The sequence below is a fragment of the Salvelinus namaycush genome, chromosome 21 (genome assembly GCF_016432855.1).
Source record: "Salvelinus namaycush isolate Seneca chromosome 21, SaNama_1.0, whole genome shotgun sequence".
NCBI classification, from domain to species: domain Eukaryota; kingdom Metazoa; phylum Chordata; class Actinopteri; order Salmoniformes; family Salmonidae; genus Salvelinus; species Salvelinus namaycush.
This window is the reverse complement of record NC_052327.1, coordinates 52,061,055-52,078,350: the sequence shown is the minus strand read 5'-3', so window position 1 is coordinate 52,078,350 and position 17,296 is coordinate 52,061,055. Positions and strand designations below refer to the sequence as shown.

The 17,296-nt window shown below is 42.4% G+C and overlaps 1 protein-coding gene across 3 annotated transcripts; it reads right to left on the bottom strand.

Annotated features, from left to right (window-relative positions):
* Window positions 1–348: 348 nt before the first annotated feature.
* On the bottom strand, window positions 349–17,222 carry LOC120066475 (calphotin-like). Of its 3 annotated transcripts, XM_039017875.1 has the most exons (10): window positions 16,580–17,222; window positions 10,552–11,298; window positions 9,939–10,494; window positions 9,528–9,618; window positions 9,136–9,316; window positions 8,281–8,295; window positions 8,001–8,084; window positions 3,017–3,087; window positions 1,598–1,730; window positions 349–1,482 (listed from the first exon to the last, which is right to left on the bottom strand). In XM_039017875.1, the coding sequence occupies exons 1-10, from the start codon at window positions 16,643–16,645 to the stop codon at window positions 1,462–1,464; spliced, it is 1,965 nt and encodes a 654-aa protein (XP_038873803.1). In that variant the 5' UTR covers window positions 16,646–17,222; the 3' UTR covers window positions 349–1,461. The 3 variants fall into 3 exon arrangements, with proteins under 3 accessions (XP_038873803.1, XP_038873801.1, XP_038873802.1); XM_039017873.1 differs by having other exon boundaries at window positions 9,939–11,298; XM_039017874.1 differs by lacking the exon at window positions 8,281–8,295 and having other exon boundaries at window positions 9,939–11,298.
* Between the last annotated feature and the right edge of the window lie 74 nt (window positions 17,223–17,296).

The following is a 17,296-nucleotide window of genomic DNA, read 5'->3' as shown; positions in this document are numbered from 1 at the left end:
ATCCTCTCCCGAGTGGCGCAGCGGTCTAAGGCACTGCATCTTCAGTGCAAGAGGCGTCAATACAGTCCCTGGTTCGAATCCAGGCTATATCACATCCGGCCGTGATTGGGAGTACCATAGGGTAGCGCACAATTGGCCCAGCGTCGTCTGCGTTTGGCCAGGGAAGGCCATCATTGTAAATAAGAATTTGTTCTTAACTGACTCGCCTAGTTAAATAAAGGTTGAATTAAAAATAAATAACAATTGTGTAATTCTAACCATGTCCACAGGAGGGCAGTGCCACAAACAAAGCAACAATTTTTATTTCCAATAAACATTCTTATAGCTGAACCAATATAAATTCCAATCTGAAGGGTGTTTCACAACAATTTATTGAGATCAGAACAACTCCCGTTTACACCCTCCGTGAACAAAGGGCCAAATTTGTCTTGGTCTGTGGCGACCAAGTGTGAGGTCTGGCCCAAATTACACACTATGTACTACTTTTGCACTAGTTTTGGCCAGAGCCCTATGGGCCAGACCTCACACTTGATCGTAGTGCACTATGAAGTGGTGAAATGCACTATGAAGTAGTGCACTTCATAGGGAATAGGATGTCATTTGGGACACACAACAGTTCCCACCCCCATATGTGTTTGTATTTTATAACAATAAAGATCAAAATTACATTATTTTTTTTGCATAGGCAACATTTGTGTTTTGATAGAACATTAAGGCATAGGTGCATATTAACTCAACAAACAAACAATGCACAATATCTTTCACAACTTGGCTATTCCATTATGTTTCATACTGCTGTCAACGGCAAAACCGTAATCCCAATATTTCCATTGGTGGAGATGTATAAAGCATTTTATATACAGTCAGGGATGAGATGTCTCGCATTTCCTATCATAGTGTATTCATAGTAACAATGTCCATTTCATGTCATAGTGTATTCATGGTAACAGTGTCCATTTCCTGTCATAGTGTATTCATGGTAACAGTGTCCATTTCCTGTCATAGTGTAGTCATGGTAACAATGTAATTTCCTGTCAGTGTAGTCATGGTAACAATGTCAATTTCCTGTCATAGTGTAGTCATGGTAACAATGTCCATTTTCTGTCATAGTGTAGTCATGGTAACAATGTCCATTTTCTGTCAGTGTAGTGCTAGTAGCACTGTTCAGTTGTGTACCCAAGAACCATATTGTGCGCTCTCTCTCACATCAGTACCAGTCTCTAGCCTGTACTGGGTCAGGACATGGTCTCCTCATTCTACCTCTGACCCTCTCGGTGGGGGGGGGGGGGGGGGTGTTAATACAGATACCATGGATGGGAGGAAGGGATGGTGGAGCAGGAGTGTCTTCAGCTGTGGTGGTTCAACAGTTCAACTGGTTTTGGTGTGTCTCGATGGCTGATGGCGTCCTGCTCCTGTTTCTCTGGTTAAACAGTAACGCCATTGGTGAAAAATGAGGCTCGTCTAACCTCCAATGCTCTTAGTCTGAAAAACAAAGAAGAAGAACGGGGCTTGACTAAAATGTCAGTTCACAATAGCGTTGTGTATGTTTCACTTTCAGTCTGTGTGTCAGAGAGAGAAATAAAGATGTGTGTGAGACCTTGTGGTTGTCCACACACTGCATGTACAAGTTGGCGATGCCAGAGCAGGTGAGGGTCTGTCCAGTGTTCTCCCTGTAGCACTTCAGGATCTGACTCTGCAGGTCACCACACACTGGCTTGATGTCAACACGCCTGGCAATAGAGAGAGAGAGAGATGATAGACACATCCTACTATACCATAGTCTGCCCAGTCAAGACAGTTTGTTTTTGTCAAACAGAATGTGTCCTCAATAACCTACCTGGTTAAATAGTAAAGGAAGTTAAAACCTTTAGCCTACGGCCCAGTGTAATGACGAGCAATGGGGGGGGGACAAAAACAGATAGTTACATATCGCGATATGATTTTTGGATGATATTATAAACATACTTGACTCCAAGTATTGATTTAATAAAATAAATGTTGTTAGGTAGCGTTAGATAGAGCTAGTCAGCTGTATCTCCGACAAAACGCTGGTATTTTTCATCCTATAGCTTGTTCTCCATCTTTTTAAATAGTAATCCAACATGTTTTCAGCACTTTTACTTCCACGACTGATCAGAACTAATTTTGTCATGCTGTCTCTTGTCCCTCTGTAGCAGACATATGGTGAGCAATATGTAGGGCTGAAGGTCATGGAATTTTGGATGACAGTAATTGACCAGCCAAATTACCATGGTAATAACAGTTTGAATATTTTATTTATATATATATATATATATATATAAAATATTTAAAAAAATGGATGCACATTTTCTCCTCTCCTGACTGCATGTGATGCCATAGAAATAGAATGAATAGAACGGGTGTCCGAATTCAAGTCAATGATGGCATAATGGGTGGACTGGCGGCCATTGCGAGTGTATCCATAGGAACAAAGGAGGACGTAAAAGCAGGAAGTGCACCCATCAATATGTGCTGTGATTTGTTGATTCAACTCAACTGACATAAAAAATAAAAACACATTCTATTGCATGAGCCACATCAGTTAACATCATTTGAATGAACATTCTCCATTACCATGGAAATTATTGCATCACAATACCAGGCAGTCATTGTACCCATGAGTTTACCTATCAAATTGCCAGGGTTAGAGGTTCCAAGCCCATTCTATTCATTGTTTGCTACCACACCTGGCTTGTTTCAGCAAGGGGTAACACAGTTTCATCACGTTGTTAAGAGTCCATGTTACCTTAGAAACGGACTCAACCACACGAATACCTAGCCATCCCGTCTTCAGTCACCTGTTCGTTCGGTTATAGCGGTCATTTTATTTCTTCATCCACAACTGTCAGTTACATGGTTATTGTGCCAGCCCTAGCAATGTTTGGAACATCAAATTGCAATAAAATCAAAGTATCGAACCGGCACCTAAGTATAGTGAAACAATCATATTGGGAGGTCCCTGGAAAATCCCAGCCCCAATAACGATGATACTCACTTGAAGGTGTTGTGAGCGTCCTCTCTGCCCTTCTTGAAGTTCTCTGTGGTGACTTTGAAGAACTGAGCACTCTGTTAACGAGGTGAACAACACAACAGCTGTTGGACTGTTGACAAGCTGTAGGACACTGGTATGACTGTGCCTACTGAGCTGTCATGCATTGTAGGGAAAGTAAGGTGGGTGTGTCAGCATTTACAGTTGAAGTTGGAAGTTTAGACACACCATAGTCAAATACATTTAAACTCAGTTTCACAATTCCTGACATTTAATCCTAGCAAAAATGATTTATTTCAGCTTTTATTTCTTTCATCACATTCTCAGTGGGTCAGAAGTTAACATACATTCAATTAGTATTTGGTAGCATTGCCTTTAAATTGTGGGAAGTGTCATGACGTTGGGTTGGGGGTAGGTTTATGACAGTCATAAATACCTCTTTCCCCCTTTTTCTCTCTCCCTACTATAACTGATGTGACATAAGAAAACCCCTTGGTTAACATAGAGATTCTGGGTAACATCAGAAGTTGGGGGAAATGAACTATATTCTGGTAACCCGACCAACTGAACATATGCGGTGGTACTTAAGGTATATTATGTCAGTTCGGTTGCCCTCTGACACATTCTCATCAATGATAGAATGACATAAACTCTACTGTGGAAAGTCTAAACGTCAGAGGTATCGGATTCACATGGAATTATTGTTTAATTCAAATGTTTGAATATGACATTATTTGTGAAGAGGTGAAATGTAATTTTAGCTTCCAAATGAGAGATCTGTGCTGTCATAAGTTTTCCTCTGCTCACAGTGGTCCGCCCCTGTGAAGAGGCATGGGTTAATAGACTTTTCAGACACACCCCTCTCCCTCCACTATAAAAGCCACGAACAAAAATATAACTTTCTGTTCCGGGTACGCTAGGATGACGATCCAGTGTCAGAATGGTTCAGATAATCACTATAGATGAAGCCAACATCAGCATGGACTTTGATTGTGAATGGTATGAACTTTGAACTCGTATTCACTACAGAAGTGATATCTCCTAGCCTTTGAGTTAGCAACAGCTAAACGCAGGTTCGGAAGGACAGTCCAAGTATCCCGTCTAATATACACAACGTGTCTCGTGACTACCAGAGACATTCTTCAAAGGACAGAGGACTCAGGTTGGCGACACGGGCCATCTACCACCAACCTACTGAAGCGCAGCTCAGAGTAAATATGTATTGCATTTTCCTCTTCAAATGGGCGGTAATTTAGAATGCATAAGATACTGTATTTACGATAGTACAGCTCGCCTATGTTCAAGTCTCCCGCTCTTTCACTAGGACTCAGCCCCTTTCCTTTGTGTAACAAGCTGTCATACCTATTCCGCCCGCTAGGGACATTTTTCTGTATGACGTAATTTGTGATCAAGTTATGATTTAATGGTGTATGTGTGTTTAGTTAGGTATTTAGTAAATAAATAATTAAACCCAATTTTGTATTGCTGATTCAACTTGTTAGCCAGGATTCTTGCAGATAATCAAGGACTTACAACTTTCAGATGAGACTGAATAAAATGACGATTAATGTGACTGCTATTTAGTAAAATATTACTAAATCTTTAAGAGTTTATTCGAAAGATAACAGCTCTATAAATATTCTTTCGTGGTGTCTCTCTCTAGTTAATTCATATTTACATGATTAGTTCAATCAGGTAATATTAATTACGGAGAAATTATTTTATAGAATAGCATGTCATAGCAATTAATCTGGCATAGTCAAAGACACGACAGAAGCTTGGGTAGCCTTCCACAAGCTTCCCACAATAAGTTGGGTGAATTTTGGCCCACTCCTGACGGAGCTGATGTAACTGAGTCAGGTTTGTAGGCCTCGTTGCTCGCACACACTTTTTCAGTTTTGCACACAAATTTTCTATAGGATTGAGGTCAGGGCTTTGTGATGTCCACTCCAATAACTTGACTTTGTTTTCCTTAAGCCATTTTGCCACAACTTTGGAAGTATGCTTGGGGTCATTGCCCATTTGGAAGAGCCATTTGCGACCAGGCTTTAACTTCCTGACTGATGTCTTGAGATGTTTCTTCAATATATCCACATAATTTTCCTGCCTCATGATGCCATCTATTTTGTGAAGTGTACCACCCCCACAACATGATTCTGCCACCCCTGTGCTTCATGGTTGGGATGGTGTTCTTCGGCTTGCAAGCCTACCCCTTTTTCCTCCAAACATAACGATGGTCATTATGGCCAAACAGTTCTATTTTAGTTTCATCGAACATTTCTCCAAAAAGTACGATCTTTGTGCAGCTGCAAACCGTAGTCTGACTTTTTTATGGCCGTTTTGGAGCAGTGGCTTCTTCCTTGCTGAGCGGCCTTTCAGGTTATGTCGATATATAGGACTTGTTTTACTGTGGATATAGATACTTTTGTACCCGTTTCCTCCAGCATCTTCACAAGGTAATTTGCTGTTGTTCTGGGATTGAGTTGCACTTTTCACACCAAAGTACATTCATCTCTAGGAGACAGAACGCATCTCCTTCCTGAGCGGTATGATGGCTGCGTGGTCCTATGGTGTTTATGCTTGCGTACTATTGTTTGTACAGATGAACGTGGTACCTTCAGGCGTTTGGAAATTGCTCCCAAGGATGAACCAGACTTGTGGAGGTCTACAATTTTCTTTCTGAAGTCTTGGCTGATTTCTTTTGATATTCCCATGATGTCAAGCAAAGAGGCACTGAGTTTTAAGGTAGGCTTTGAAATACATCCACAGGTACAACTCCAATTGACTCAAATTATGTCAATTAGCCTATCAGAAGCTTCTAAAGCCATGACATCATTTTCTGGAATTTTCCAAGCTGTTTAAAGGAACAGTCAACTTAGTGTATGTTTACTTCTGACCCACTGGAATTGTGATACAGTGAATTATAAGTGAAATAATCTGTCTGTAAACAATTGTTGGAAAAATTACTTGAGTCATGCACAAAGTACAGTGGGGCAAAAAAGTATTTAGTCAGCCACCAATTGTGCAAGTTCTCCCACTTAAAAAGATGAGAGAGGCCTGTAATTTTCATCATAGGTACACTTCAACTATGACAGACAAAATGAGGGAAAAAAATCCAGAAAATCACATTGTAGGATTTTTAATGAATTTATTTGCAAATTATGGTGGAAAATAAGTAAGGTCACCTACAAACAAGCAAGATTTCTGGCTCTCACAGACCTGTAACTTCTTCTTTAAGAGGCTCCTCTGTCCTCCACTCGTTACCTGTATTAATGGCACCTGTTTGAACTTGTTATCAGTATAAAAGACACCTGTCCACAACCTCAAACAGTCACACTCCAAACTCCACTATGGCCAAGACCAAAGAGCTGTCAAAGGACACCAGAAACAAAATTGTAGACCTGCACCAGGCTGGGAAGACTGAATCTGCAATAGGTAAGCAGCTTGGTTTGAAGAAATCAACTGTGGGAGCAATTATTAGGAAATGGAAGACATACAAGACCACTGATAATCTCCCTCGATCTGGGGCTCCACGCAAGATCTCACCCCGTGGGGTCAAAATGATCACAAGAACGGTGAGCAAAAATCCCAGAACCACACGGGGGGACCTAGTGAATGACCTGCAGAGAGCTGGGACCAAAGTAACAAAGCCTACCATCAGTAACACACTATGCCGCCAGGGACTCAAATCCTGCAGTGCCAGACGTGTCCCCCTGCTTAAGCCAGTACATGTCCAGGCCCGTCTGAAGTTTGCTAGAGAGCATTTGGATGATCCAGAAGAAGATTGGGAGAATGTCATATGGTCAGATGAAACCAAAATATAACTTTTTGGTAAAAACTCAACTCGTCGTGTTTGGAGGACAAAGAATGCTGAGTTGCATCCAAAGAACACCATACCTACTGTGAAGCATGGGGGTGGAAACATCATGCTTTGGGTCTGTTTTTCTGCAAAGGGACCAGGACAACTGATCCGTGTAAAGGAAAGAATGAATGGGGCCATGTATCGTGAGATTTTGAGTGAAAACCTCCTTCCATCAGCAAGGGCATTGAAGATGAAACGTGGCTGGGTCTTTCAGCATGACAATGATCCCAAACACACCGCCCGGGCAACGAAGGAGTGGCTGCGTAAGAAGCATTTCAAGGTCCTGGAGTGGCCTAGCCAGTCTCCAGATCTCAACCCCATAGAAAATCCTTGGAGGGAGTTGAAAGTCCGTGTTGCCCAGCAACAGCCCCAAAACATCACTGCTCTAGAGGAGATCTGCATGGAGGAATGGGCCAAAATACCAGCAACAGTGTGTGAAAACCTTGTGAAGACTTACAGAAAACGTTTGACCTCTGTCATTGCCAAAAAAGGCTATATAACAAAGTATTGAGAAACTTTTGTTATTGACCAAATACTTATTTTCCACCATAATTTGCAAATAAATTCATTAAAAATCATCCTACAATGTGATTTTCTGGATTTTTTTTCTCATTTTGTCTGTCATAGTTGAAGTGATGAAAATTACAGGCCTCTCTCATATTTTTAAGTGGGAGCACTTGCACAATTGGTGGCTAACTAAATACTTTTTTGCCCCACTGTAGATGTCCTAACCAACTTGCCAAAACTATAGTTTGTTAACAAGAAATTTGTGGAGTGGTTGAAAAACGAGTTTTACTGACTCCAACCTAAGTGTATGTAAACTTCCGACTTCAACTGTAGATGCAATGCTGCAACGCAGTGTGCACAGTCATTTTGACCTGAATAAGATCCTTTTGGATCTAAACATTGTCAATAACGGTGGCAATTGGGAGCAGATTCAGTGTGCGGGCCTTTTTTATTTTCTAGTATTCTTCCTTAGTCCAGCACCTACCTTTAAGGATGTGCGTATGACCACAAACCTTTCTACAGTGCCTACAGTAATAACACAATGTGACAGGAATAATAAGAGGCTGTGGCCGTGTGTGTGTGTGTGAGACGTTTGTATGTCAGAGTCCGTGTGTCGTGTACCTTTTCTTCCAGCTTGGCGACCTGTTCCCTGAAGAGTGCATCTTGTTTCTTCACCTGGTTCTCTTTCTCCTGCAGTTTGTGGGCCTGAGAAGGACAGAGAGAATATATTTGTATAATGGAACATAAAGTAATTTATTCTTTCCTACTAAATGACAGCCTGAGTGAGATGACAATGAAAATCAAATATTCAACACGAAATTCATATAGAACTTTTGTTTTTAAGGAAGTGAATAGATAATCTTCAAGGCATGCATGACGTAGGATCACTCCCTTGTCTTACCTTAAGCTCTATCCACTGAAACAAGATAGCAGAACAGGAAGGAAGATGAAGACGGATTGGTGAGAACTAGGATCTTTACAGGTCTAAGGGGAAACGCAGACATCCAAGATGCAGCGTCATGCAGAAGCAAACAACAAGCCATCCCTTGGGATCTGCTCTGAACTCAACTTGCCAGCCTGGCAGTCAGGATTGAGGAAGCAGCTCTGCTCTGAACTCAACTTGCCAGCCTGGCAGTCAGGGTTGAGGAAGCAGCTCTGTTCTGAACTCAACTTGCCAGCCTGGCAGTCAACTGACCAGTGCTCTGTCCACAAATCTGGGTGAGCTGTATCGGCCAGCTGCAGCCAAGCTCATTATTGGTGGCAGGGGGTAAGGAGTGGTACCTTTGCCTGTTTTCCTGGGCAAATCACCTGGCTCACCCTAAGAGGTGATCTCGTGCCAAAAGAATAGGAGCAATCCAGCATGCCAAACAAGCCACAAGCAGTCATGCACAAAATATTACCAACATCAGTCAGACTTTTTATGGAAACAGCTAAAACACTTACTTGCAAGGCCTTCGCAAGCATTTTAGACAGAATGAAACAATAGATAAATAAATCCAAGTACTCTGTAACATTAGTCATTATCAGACAGAAAGTATAAACAGACAAACCTCAAACAAATATTAAAATATACAAATATATTCAAATATTCAAACTACAGAAGAGCAAATACCTCTTAGTGAACACAATTAGTGGCAAATGGCTAGGTAGCTCTGGTTAAGTTGATAGACCAGTCTGACTGTACTTAGTTAGCATTTCAGGCATTGCTTATATTCAAGCTTGCACATCCACCACTGTATCTAGTGCTGTGTCTTACGTAGAGCTGGGCCATGAGTCTCTCATCCTCTGCGGTCATGCGTTCCTTCGCGAGGGCCGCCATCAGGTTCTCTCCCTGCGCTGCCTTCTCCAGATCCAGGATTTTCTTAACCTCCTCCTGGATCTGGGCCTGGGCTACAGCCTGCGCCTGGGCTCTGGCCTGGACCTTCACCTCATACAACCTATAGATAGACAGAGAGACACAGAAGTTCAGACCTGACCATGTCCCTAAAAAGGCTATTCCTAGGACCACTTTGAAAAAGTGTATTTTACTAAGTATTTTACTAAAAAGGCATTTTCAAATGAGATATTCCATTGAGCTTGTGTTTAAGTCCAGTACTCGGCTTAACCTGTGCTTAAACAGCCCTTTATTATTTATGTTGGTCTCCTCACTGTTTTTCAAACTCCTGCCGCTTCACTTTCATCTCCTCTTCCAGGCCCTTCGTTAGCTCAGCTTGGATCTGCCTCCTCAGCACTTCTTCATCTATCACCAAACCAGAAAAGATGGACACGTTTCATGCGAAGGTTTTGTGTTAAAATTAACAATGCTCGACTTATCAAATCATCCGAGACATCTGAAAGGTCTATATTGAATTCTGTAGTGTAGGAGTCAAACAAAGCACACACTTATGCATCATGACAGGTCTCTGTGTCTTCATTTACGTCACCGTTGCAATCGGGTACACATGGTCAACAACCATATACGCTTGAATTATTGCAGCCAATAAGGAATACATCATGCCTACATGATTACAAACCAATAACACAAATCAATACAACTTGAATGAGAGAAAGCAGACTCACCTAATGGAGGTTGCAGTGGGATCACAGTGGGGGTCACAACAGGAGCCACGACTGGAACAGCCACGTTTTCAATGAGAGGGAATGGTGGAATGCTGACCATGGGTTCTACTGGGGCAGAGAGAGGAGGGGGAGCTATGGGCTCTTCTACAGGGGGAGGGATATCAGTTGGTTTGCTAGCAGCCGATGCAGTAGACAGGGTGGCCAGCTCCATGTAGGGACATGGTGCTGGAGGAAGTTCCTCCATAATAGGCTCTGGGATAGGTGCTAGGACTGGGGGAGGTGGAGGATCTGCAACAGGCGGAGGAGTAGAGACAGGTAGGGGCTCTACAGGTGGACGTGTGGGTAGGACAACCTCTTCAACAACAAGTGGTGTCGTAATGGTGACAGATTCCACAGCAGGTGGCAGGACTACCGGTTCTACGAGGGTAGGTGTTGCTACTTCCTCAACCACAGCAGGTGGCAGGACTACCGGTTCTACGAGGGTAGGTGTTGCTACTTCCACAACCACAGCAGGTGGCAGGACTACCGGTTCTACGAGGGTAGGTGTTGCTACTTCCTCAACCACAACAGGTGGCAGGACTACCGGTTCTACGAGGGTAGGTGTTGCTACTTCCACAACCACAGCAGGTGGCAGGACAAAAGCTTCAACAGGTGAAGGGTCAGGGGTAAGTGGGTCTACCTGTTCTACAGGGTGATGTAGGACAACAGATTCAACCACTGGAGGCAGCACAATTGGTTCCACAGCTGGAGGAGCTAGAACCACAGGTTTCACAGGCTTAGGTGGTACGGCGGGTTCTATAGGGACAAGTGGGATAATAGCTTCAGCCAGTGTCGGCAGAACTACAGGTTCCTCGGTGGTAGGGGTACATAGGAGTACAGGTACTGGTTCTTCTATTGGTGGAGATGGGGCCAAAGATGGCACTATAGGTTCTAAAGGCACCAGAGGAAGTATGGGTTCTGCCCCTTGAGGAAGCACTTTTGTATCTAGAGGTGGAACAATAGGTTCAACAGCTGGAGCTCGGACTATCGGTTCCTTAGGTGGAGAGGGAGGTGTGGGTAGGGCCGCAGGTGGACAGGGAGCAGAAACAAATGTGACAGGAGGTGGAGGAGTAAGCTTTACTGGCTGAACAGGGGGAGACGGAGGTGTGGGTAGGACCACAGGTGGAGGGGCTGTGGGGATAAACAGGGAAGGGGAGACCAGAAGGGGGACCAAATGATCGACTGTGGGGGCCGGTGTGGACAGAGGGACCACAGGTTCTGTTGAGACCGTGGAAGCAGGGCCATTCTGCTGTGAGCGAGGATGGACAACCTTCTGGGCCTGGCACTCCTCTCTCATTCGATTGATGACTTTGTCGGTCAGCTGTCAGGGAAAGAAGGCAAAAGGTCAATAATCATCAGGCATAAGATGTTTCTAGAAACACAGCACTAGACTGTACTAAAGATAATACAATTAGATTTGTGTGCCATGTAAATCAACTAACACTGATAGCTTATATTGGCGTAGCACCCCCCCCCCCTCCCACCAGCTCCTGCAAAGACGTGCACAAGCTTACACCCTGTAAAGACTGGGAACTTTCTCAATTAGATTTGCTCAACTCTTGGGTCCTCGTTCCTCCATTCTCTCTAGCCTCCTTTTGAGAGAAAGGTCAAAAGGTAATCAAGGAGAGGAGGCAAGGAGAGGAGGCAAGGAGAGGGAAAGTGGACGAAAATACGCTTGTATGAAACTCCTTCTCCAATTGCGCGTCCTCCGGCAAATTTTCTTTACAGGATAGATTTCCAAAATAAAATGTATAAAGTGATAAAAACAAAATGTAGCTAGTTGTGCAAGACATTTAGCAGATAAAAGGATACGTTGTTTTTAAATGTTTGCATGCTTTTCTCCTTTGAGAAAACAATAGCTAATTCAAGGGGTGTGTTGCAGATAGCAAAACTCTTCTGCGAAGGACTCAAGTAGGATAGACTTGTGCTTCCTCGCCAAAAGGAGGCTATCGAGGAGGGGAGGACAGTCTTCCGTTTGCCTACTAATGAATTGACACCAAAGATTGTCTTTATATTGACAAGATAGTTGAGTGACCGCTCCAACAATGGAAATACATGTCCTCAAAGATAGAAGGCTGACGGGAGAAAGCGATATCAGGTTGGACCATTCTAGTCAATGCGAGGGCAGATACGCGTGTAAACAGGCCACAGAGATAGAGCACTCATCTTTATGTCTGTGCCATCATAGTGTCTCTGACAGCCTCAATGACGCTGCTCGTGCTTTCTTCTTCTTCTTCATTGGCTGATTCCTATGAGTTGGGAGCAATCCCCACCCAGTTGACTACTTTAAAAATGTCTGAAGGCCTCAATGGCAATGTCCATTCTAAAACAGGTTATATCCATGAGTCATCTATCTATGTCAACAGGCACAACTCCAATAAAGTCATTTTTTCCCAAAGTTGACGAAATATTACGTGCGTCCACTTATATCAGTGCATTCGTAACAACCTAACTATTACCAAACTTCTATTTGATCAAATAATCCCGACGTAGCAAATAAGCAATAAAACATTTTGCTCCCCCATATTTGACACTCCTCACTTAGTGTGCTTATTTTCGTGGTCAGACTTTGGGCGGAGTAAAACCTCTCGCTTTGCCTCTTCCTCTCTGCTAACACTCTTCTCAACCACTTACCGCAGGGTTCCCCAACTGGCGGCCTGCGGGCGATTTTTATTTGGACCCCCAAGTTCTCTGCGAAAAACTATATTTTTTTTGGGGGGGGGGGGGGGGCATAAAAGCCTAAAAACACCAGCAAATCAAGTGATTTTAATTTTGGAAATCTTTGGTCCAAAGTATTCCCATGCATAATAGAGAGATATATGTGATATCGTATACAAATGTATGCAAAGTTTGAAATTATTATGTTTTAGTCAAAGATTCTCTCTTTTTGGGCTTCTTGTAGTCTACAAATTACTTATAATTATGTTCCTGACCATCCGCTCAAGAAAAAAACGTCTCGTGGCTGAATCTAGTTGATGATCCGACTTTTCGGTTTCCGGCCCTTACAAAAAAAAAAATCAGTTTTAAAAAACTGCAGTCAACTGTGGTATTTTGGACGCATTGATTGCAGAATAAACTGCCACTGGGTCTTTTACAGAATGGCGCCGGAGGGGATGGCCACCATTTTACAGGCTCCTGACCAATTGGATTATTTTGTGTGTTTTCTTTCTAGTGTTTTTCCCCACTTCTTAGATACATAATGTTTTCGCCATCGTTTCCTACGACCAAAAAGAGCTTCTGGACATCGGAACAGTGAATTACTCACCTCAAACTGGACAATTTATCTTAATTGGGTCGGACGTGAAGGATATACTGCTCTTCATGGACCTGGCCCAAATCACCATCATTCATATGAAGAGGAGACGATGTTACAGAGGTCGATGAACCGGATGCCTGGCAAGACTGCGTCGGAGAGCGGAAAATCCACCTTAACCCTCCATTCTACTGGTGAACGTGCAATCAATCAGGGGGCTCCCGAGTGGCGCAGTGGTCTAAGACACTGCATCTCACTGCAGTACCTGGTTTGAATCCAGGCTGCATCAAATCCAGCCGTGATTGGTAGTCATAGGGTCGGTGCACAATTGGCCCAGCGTTGTCCGGGTTTGGCCAGGGTAAGCCGTCATTGTAAATAAGAATTTGTTCTTAACTGACTTGCCTAGTTAAATAATAGGTTAAATAAAATTAAAAATACAACAAACAAAAAAATCACTGGAGAATTAAGAACTAATATCCTGTTTCACCAAGTCGTGGCTGTACAAGGACATGGATAATATACAGTTAGCTGGGTTTCCTGTGCATTGGCAAGACAGAACAGCAGGCCACAGCAGGGAGGGTGGTGTGTATCTCTTTGTCAACAACAGCTGGTGCTCAATCTCTAATATTAAGGAAGACTCTAGGTTTTGCTAGCCTGAGGTAGAATACCTCATGATAAGCTGTAAACCTCAAGATGATGGCCTCTAAACCTTCAAGCTGCATACTGGATCCTATTCCAACTAAACTACTGAAAGAGCTGCTTCATGTGCTTGGCCCTCCTATGTTGAACATAATAAACGGCTCTCTATCCACCGGATGTGTACCAAACTCACTAAAAGTGGCAGTAATAAAGCCTCTCTTGAAAAAGCCAAACCTTGACCCAGAAAATATAAAAAACTATCGGCCTATATCAAATCTTCCATTCCTCTCAAAAATTTTAGAAAAAGCTGTTGCGCAGCAACTCACTGCCTTCCTGAAGACAAACAATGTATACGAAATGCTTCAGTCTGGTTTTAGACCCCATCATAGCACTGAGACTGCCCTTGTGAAGGTGGTAAATTACCTTTTAATGGCGTCAGACCGAGGCTCTGCATCTGTCCTCGTGCTACTAGACCTTAGTGCTGCCTTTGATACCATCGATCACCACATTCTTTTGGAGAGACTGGAAACCCAAATTGGTCTACACGGACAAGTTCTGGCCTGGTTTAGATCTTATCTGTCGGAAAGATATCAGTTTGTCTCTCTGACAAATCAACTGTAAATTTCGGTGTTCCTCAAGGTTCCGTTTTAGGACCACTATTGTTTTCACTATATATTTTACCTCTTGGGGATGTCATTCGAAAACATAATGTTAACTTTCACTGCTATGCAGATGACACACAGCTGTACATTTCAATGAAACATGGTGAATCCCCAAAATTGCCCTCGCTAGAAGCCTGTGTTTCAGACATAAGGAAGTGGATGGCTGAAAACGTTCTACTTTTAAACTCGGACAAAACAGAGATGCTTGTTCTAGGTCCCAAGAAACAAAGAGATCTTCTGTTTATGACTTCAAGCCTATCAACTCCCAGGATTAGGCTGGCAATACTATAGTGCCTATAAGAACATCCAAAAGTCAAAGGTCTATGAAATACAAATGGTATAGAGAGAAATAGTCCTATAATAACTACAACCTAAAACTTCTTAACTGGGAATATTGAAGACTCATGTTAAAAGGAACCACCAGCTGTCATATGTTCTCATGTTCTGAGCAAGGAACTTAACGTTAGGTTTTTTACATGGCACATATTGCACTTTTACTTTCTTCTCCAACACTGTGTTTTTCATTATTTAAGTTTATCTCATTATTTCATTATGTTTAATTATTTATTTGAGACTAAATTGATTTTATTTATGCATTATTTTAAGTTAAAATAAGTGTTCATTGTTTATTCAGTATTGTTGTAATTGTCATTATTACAACTATATAAATAAATAAAATAAAAATGTTCATTGTCCGATTAAATCAGTATCGTCTTTTTTTGTCCTCCAATAAATCGGTATCGGCGTTGAAAAATCATTGTCAGTCGACCTATAGTCCAAACACACCAACACAGTCGTGAAGAGGGCACAGCGACGTCTATTCCCTCTCAGGAGGCTGAAAATATTAGGCATGGCGGGACATCAACTCCTCAAAAAGTTATACAGCTGCACCATCGAGAGCATCCTGACTGGTTGCATCACCGCTTGGTATGGCAACTGCTCGGCATCTGACCACAAGACGATACAGATGGTAGTGCGTACGGCCCAGTACATCACTGGGGCTGAGCTTCCAGGCGGTGTCAGAGGAAGGCCCTAAAAATGTTCAAAAACTCCAGCCACCCAAGTCAGACTGTTTTCTCTGCTACCGCACGGCAAGCGGTACCGGAGCGCCAAGTCTGGGACCAAAAAGTTCCTTAACAGCTTCTACCCCCCAAGCCATAAGACTGCTGAATAGTTAATCAGATAGACACCCGGACTATTTGCATTGCCCCCCTTATTTTATTATAATTTTTTGCACCGACTCTCTTGCACAGACTTGATGTCAACTCACTGGACTCCAACCACACACACACACACATTCCTTCACATATGCTGCTGCTATTCTCTATGCTTAGTCACTTCACTCCTACCTAAATATTACCTCAATTACCTTGACTAACTAGTACCACTGCACATTGACTCGGTATATAACCTCGTTATTGTTATCTTATTCTGTTACTATTTTCTCTAGTTTATTTAGTACATTTTTCTTACTTAAAAAAAACACACAAAAAACACTCTGCATTGTTGGTTAAGGGCTCCTAAGTAAGCATTTCACGGTAATGTCTTCGCCTGTTGTATTCTGTGCATGTGACAAATACAGTCCAAAATCAAATTGTACCTGCAGTTACATTTCAAAATTACTGCAGTACTGCAAACGATTTAAAAGGGACGGGGGGGTCACGGAGGAGAGAGGATGGAGGGCGGGGACGGACTTTTCCCCAAATGAGAAAAGGCCTGGGCAATTTGGGGGGCGTAGCAGCATATTGTTTTCAAATTAAATGGTTGTGCAATGTGTAAAAACTGGCTGTTTGCCCGCTTATGAAAATACATCGATTTTGATTTACTTGGAAAGTGAACGTGCTGATGAGGCTGTTGGAAGAAGCCTATGCATCGATGCTTTTCACGAATGTGGTGCGTTTCAGTATTTTGGCATAATATCGACATTCGACAAAAACAAATGCAACATAACTGAAATTATACGGTTTTCTGTAATCAATGACTAAGGGCGCGTAACATTGTTGCATGTTTTTGGGTTACATAAACTTTGTATCTCGTTGCTCACTCACCCTAATGCCCTTCACAAAAGTAACGTGGTCGTCTTCATACGAGACGTGGCTGCTGTTGCCTCCCATCCTTTTCGTACAGACAGAGTGCCTAAAATGTTATTGAGAAATGTGTAGGTAAGTTTGGTGTAGATCTTGTACCACAAAGTGGGTCGTTGGACCGAGAACATGGGACCCAGTTTAATCTCACAACTCCGATACAAACACAACCGCAAGTGCCTGCCCTTCCCACTTCTGAGTAATGTTTATTGGTCATTTCTATTGGCTGAGAAAAAGCGTCTTGAACAAGACCCCTTTCCATTGGTCTTCATTTTCACGGAAACTATGACGTAAGAAGTACAGTATGTCCCATTATCAGGGTCTGATGTTATGGAAATATACGTACAGAGAAATGTAATATATGGAAACTATATAATACAATGCAATTTCAGTAGATAGAGAATGGATGGTGTAATGATTCTAGAATGTAGGAAAATGCCAAAAATGCATTTGCATGGTTTTTCACATTGGTGTTTTTCATGACAAAGTTACTGGTCCTGCCAAGTACTACTTTGATAGGACAAACAGCTTCCTAATGAAATATTTCTAAAATAAAACGAACAAGTATCACAATACATTAACATAATGCTTTTCACTCGTGTCCCATCAATATCTGTTGATGAAGTGGTTTGTCAACTCACTAACACATAGATCAGAATATCCCCAACCTCATATTTAGTT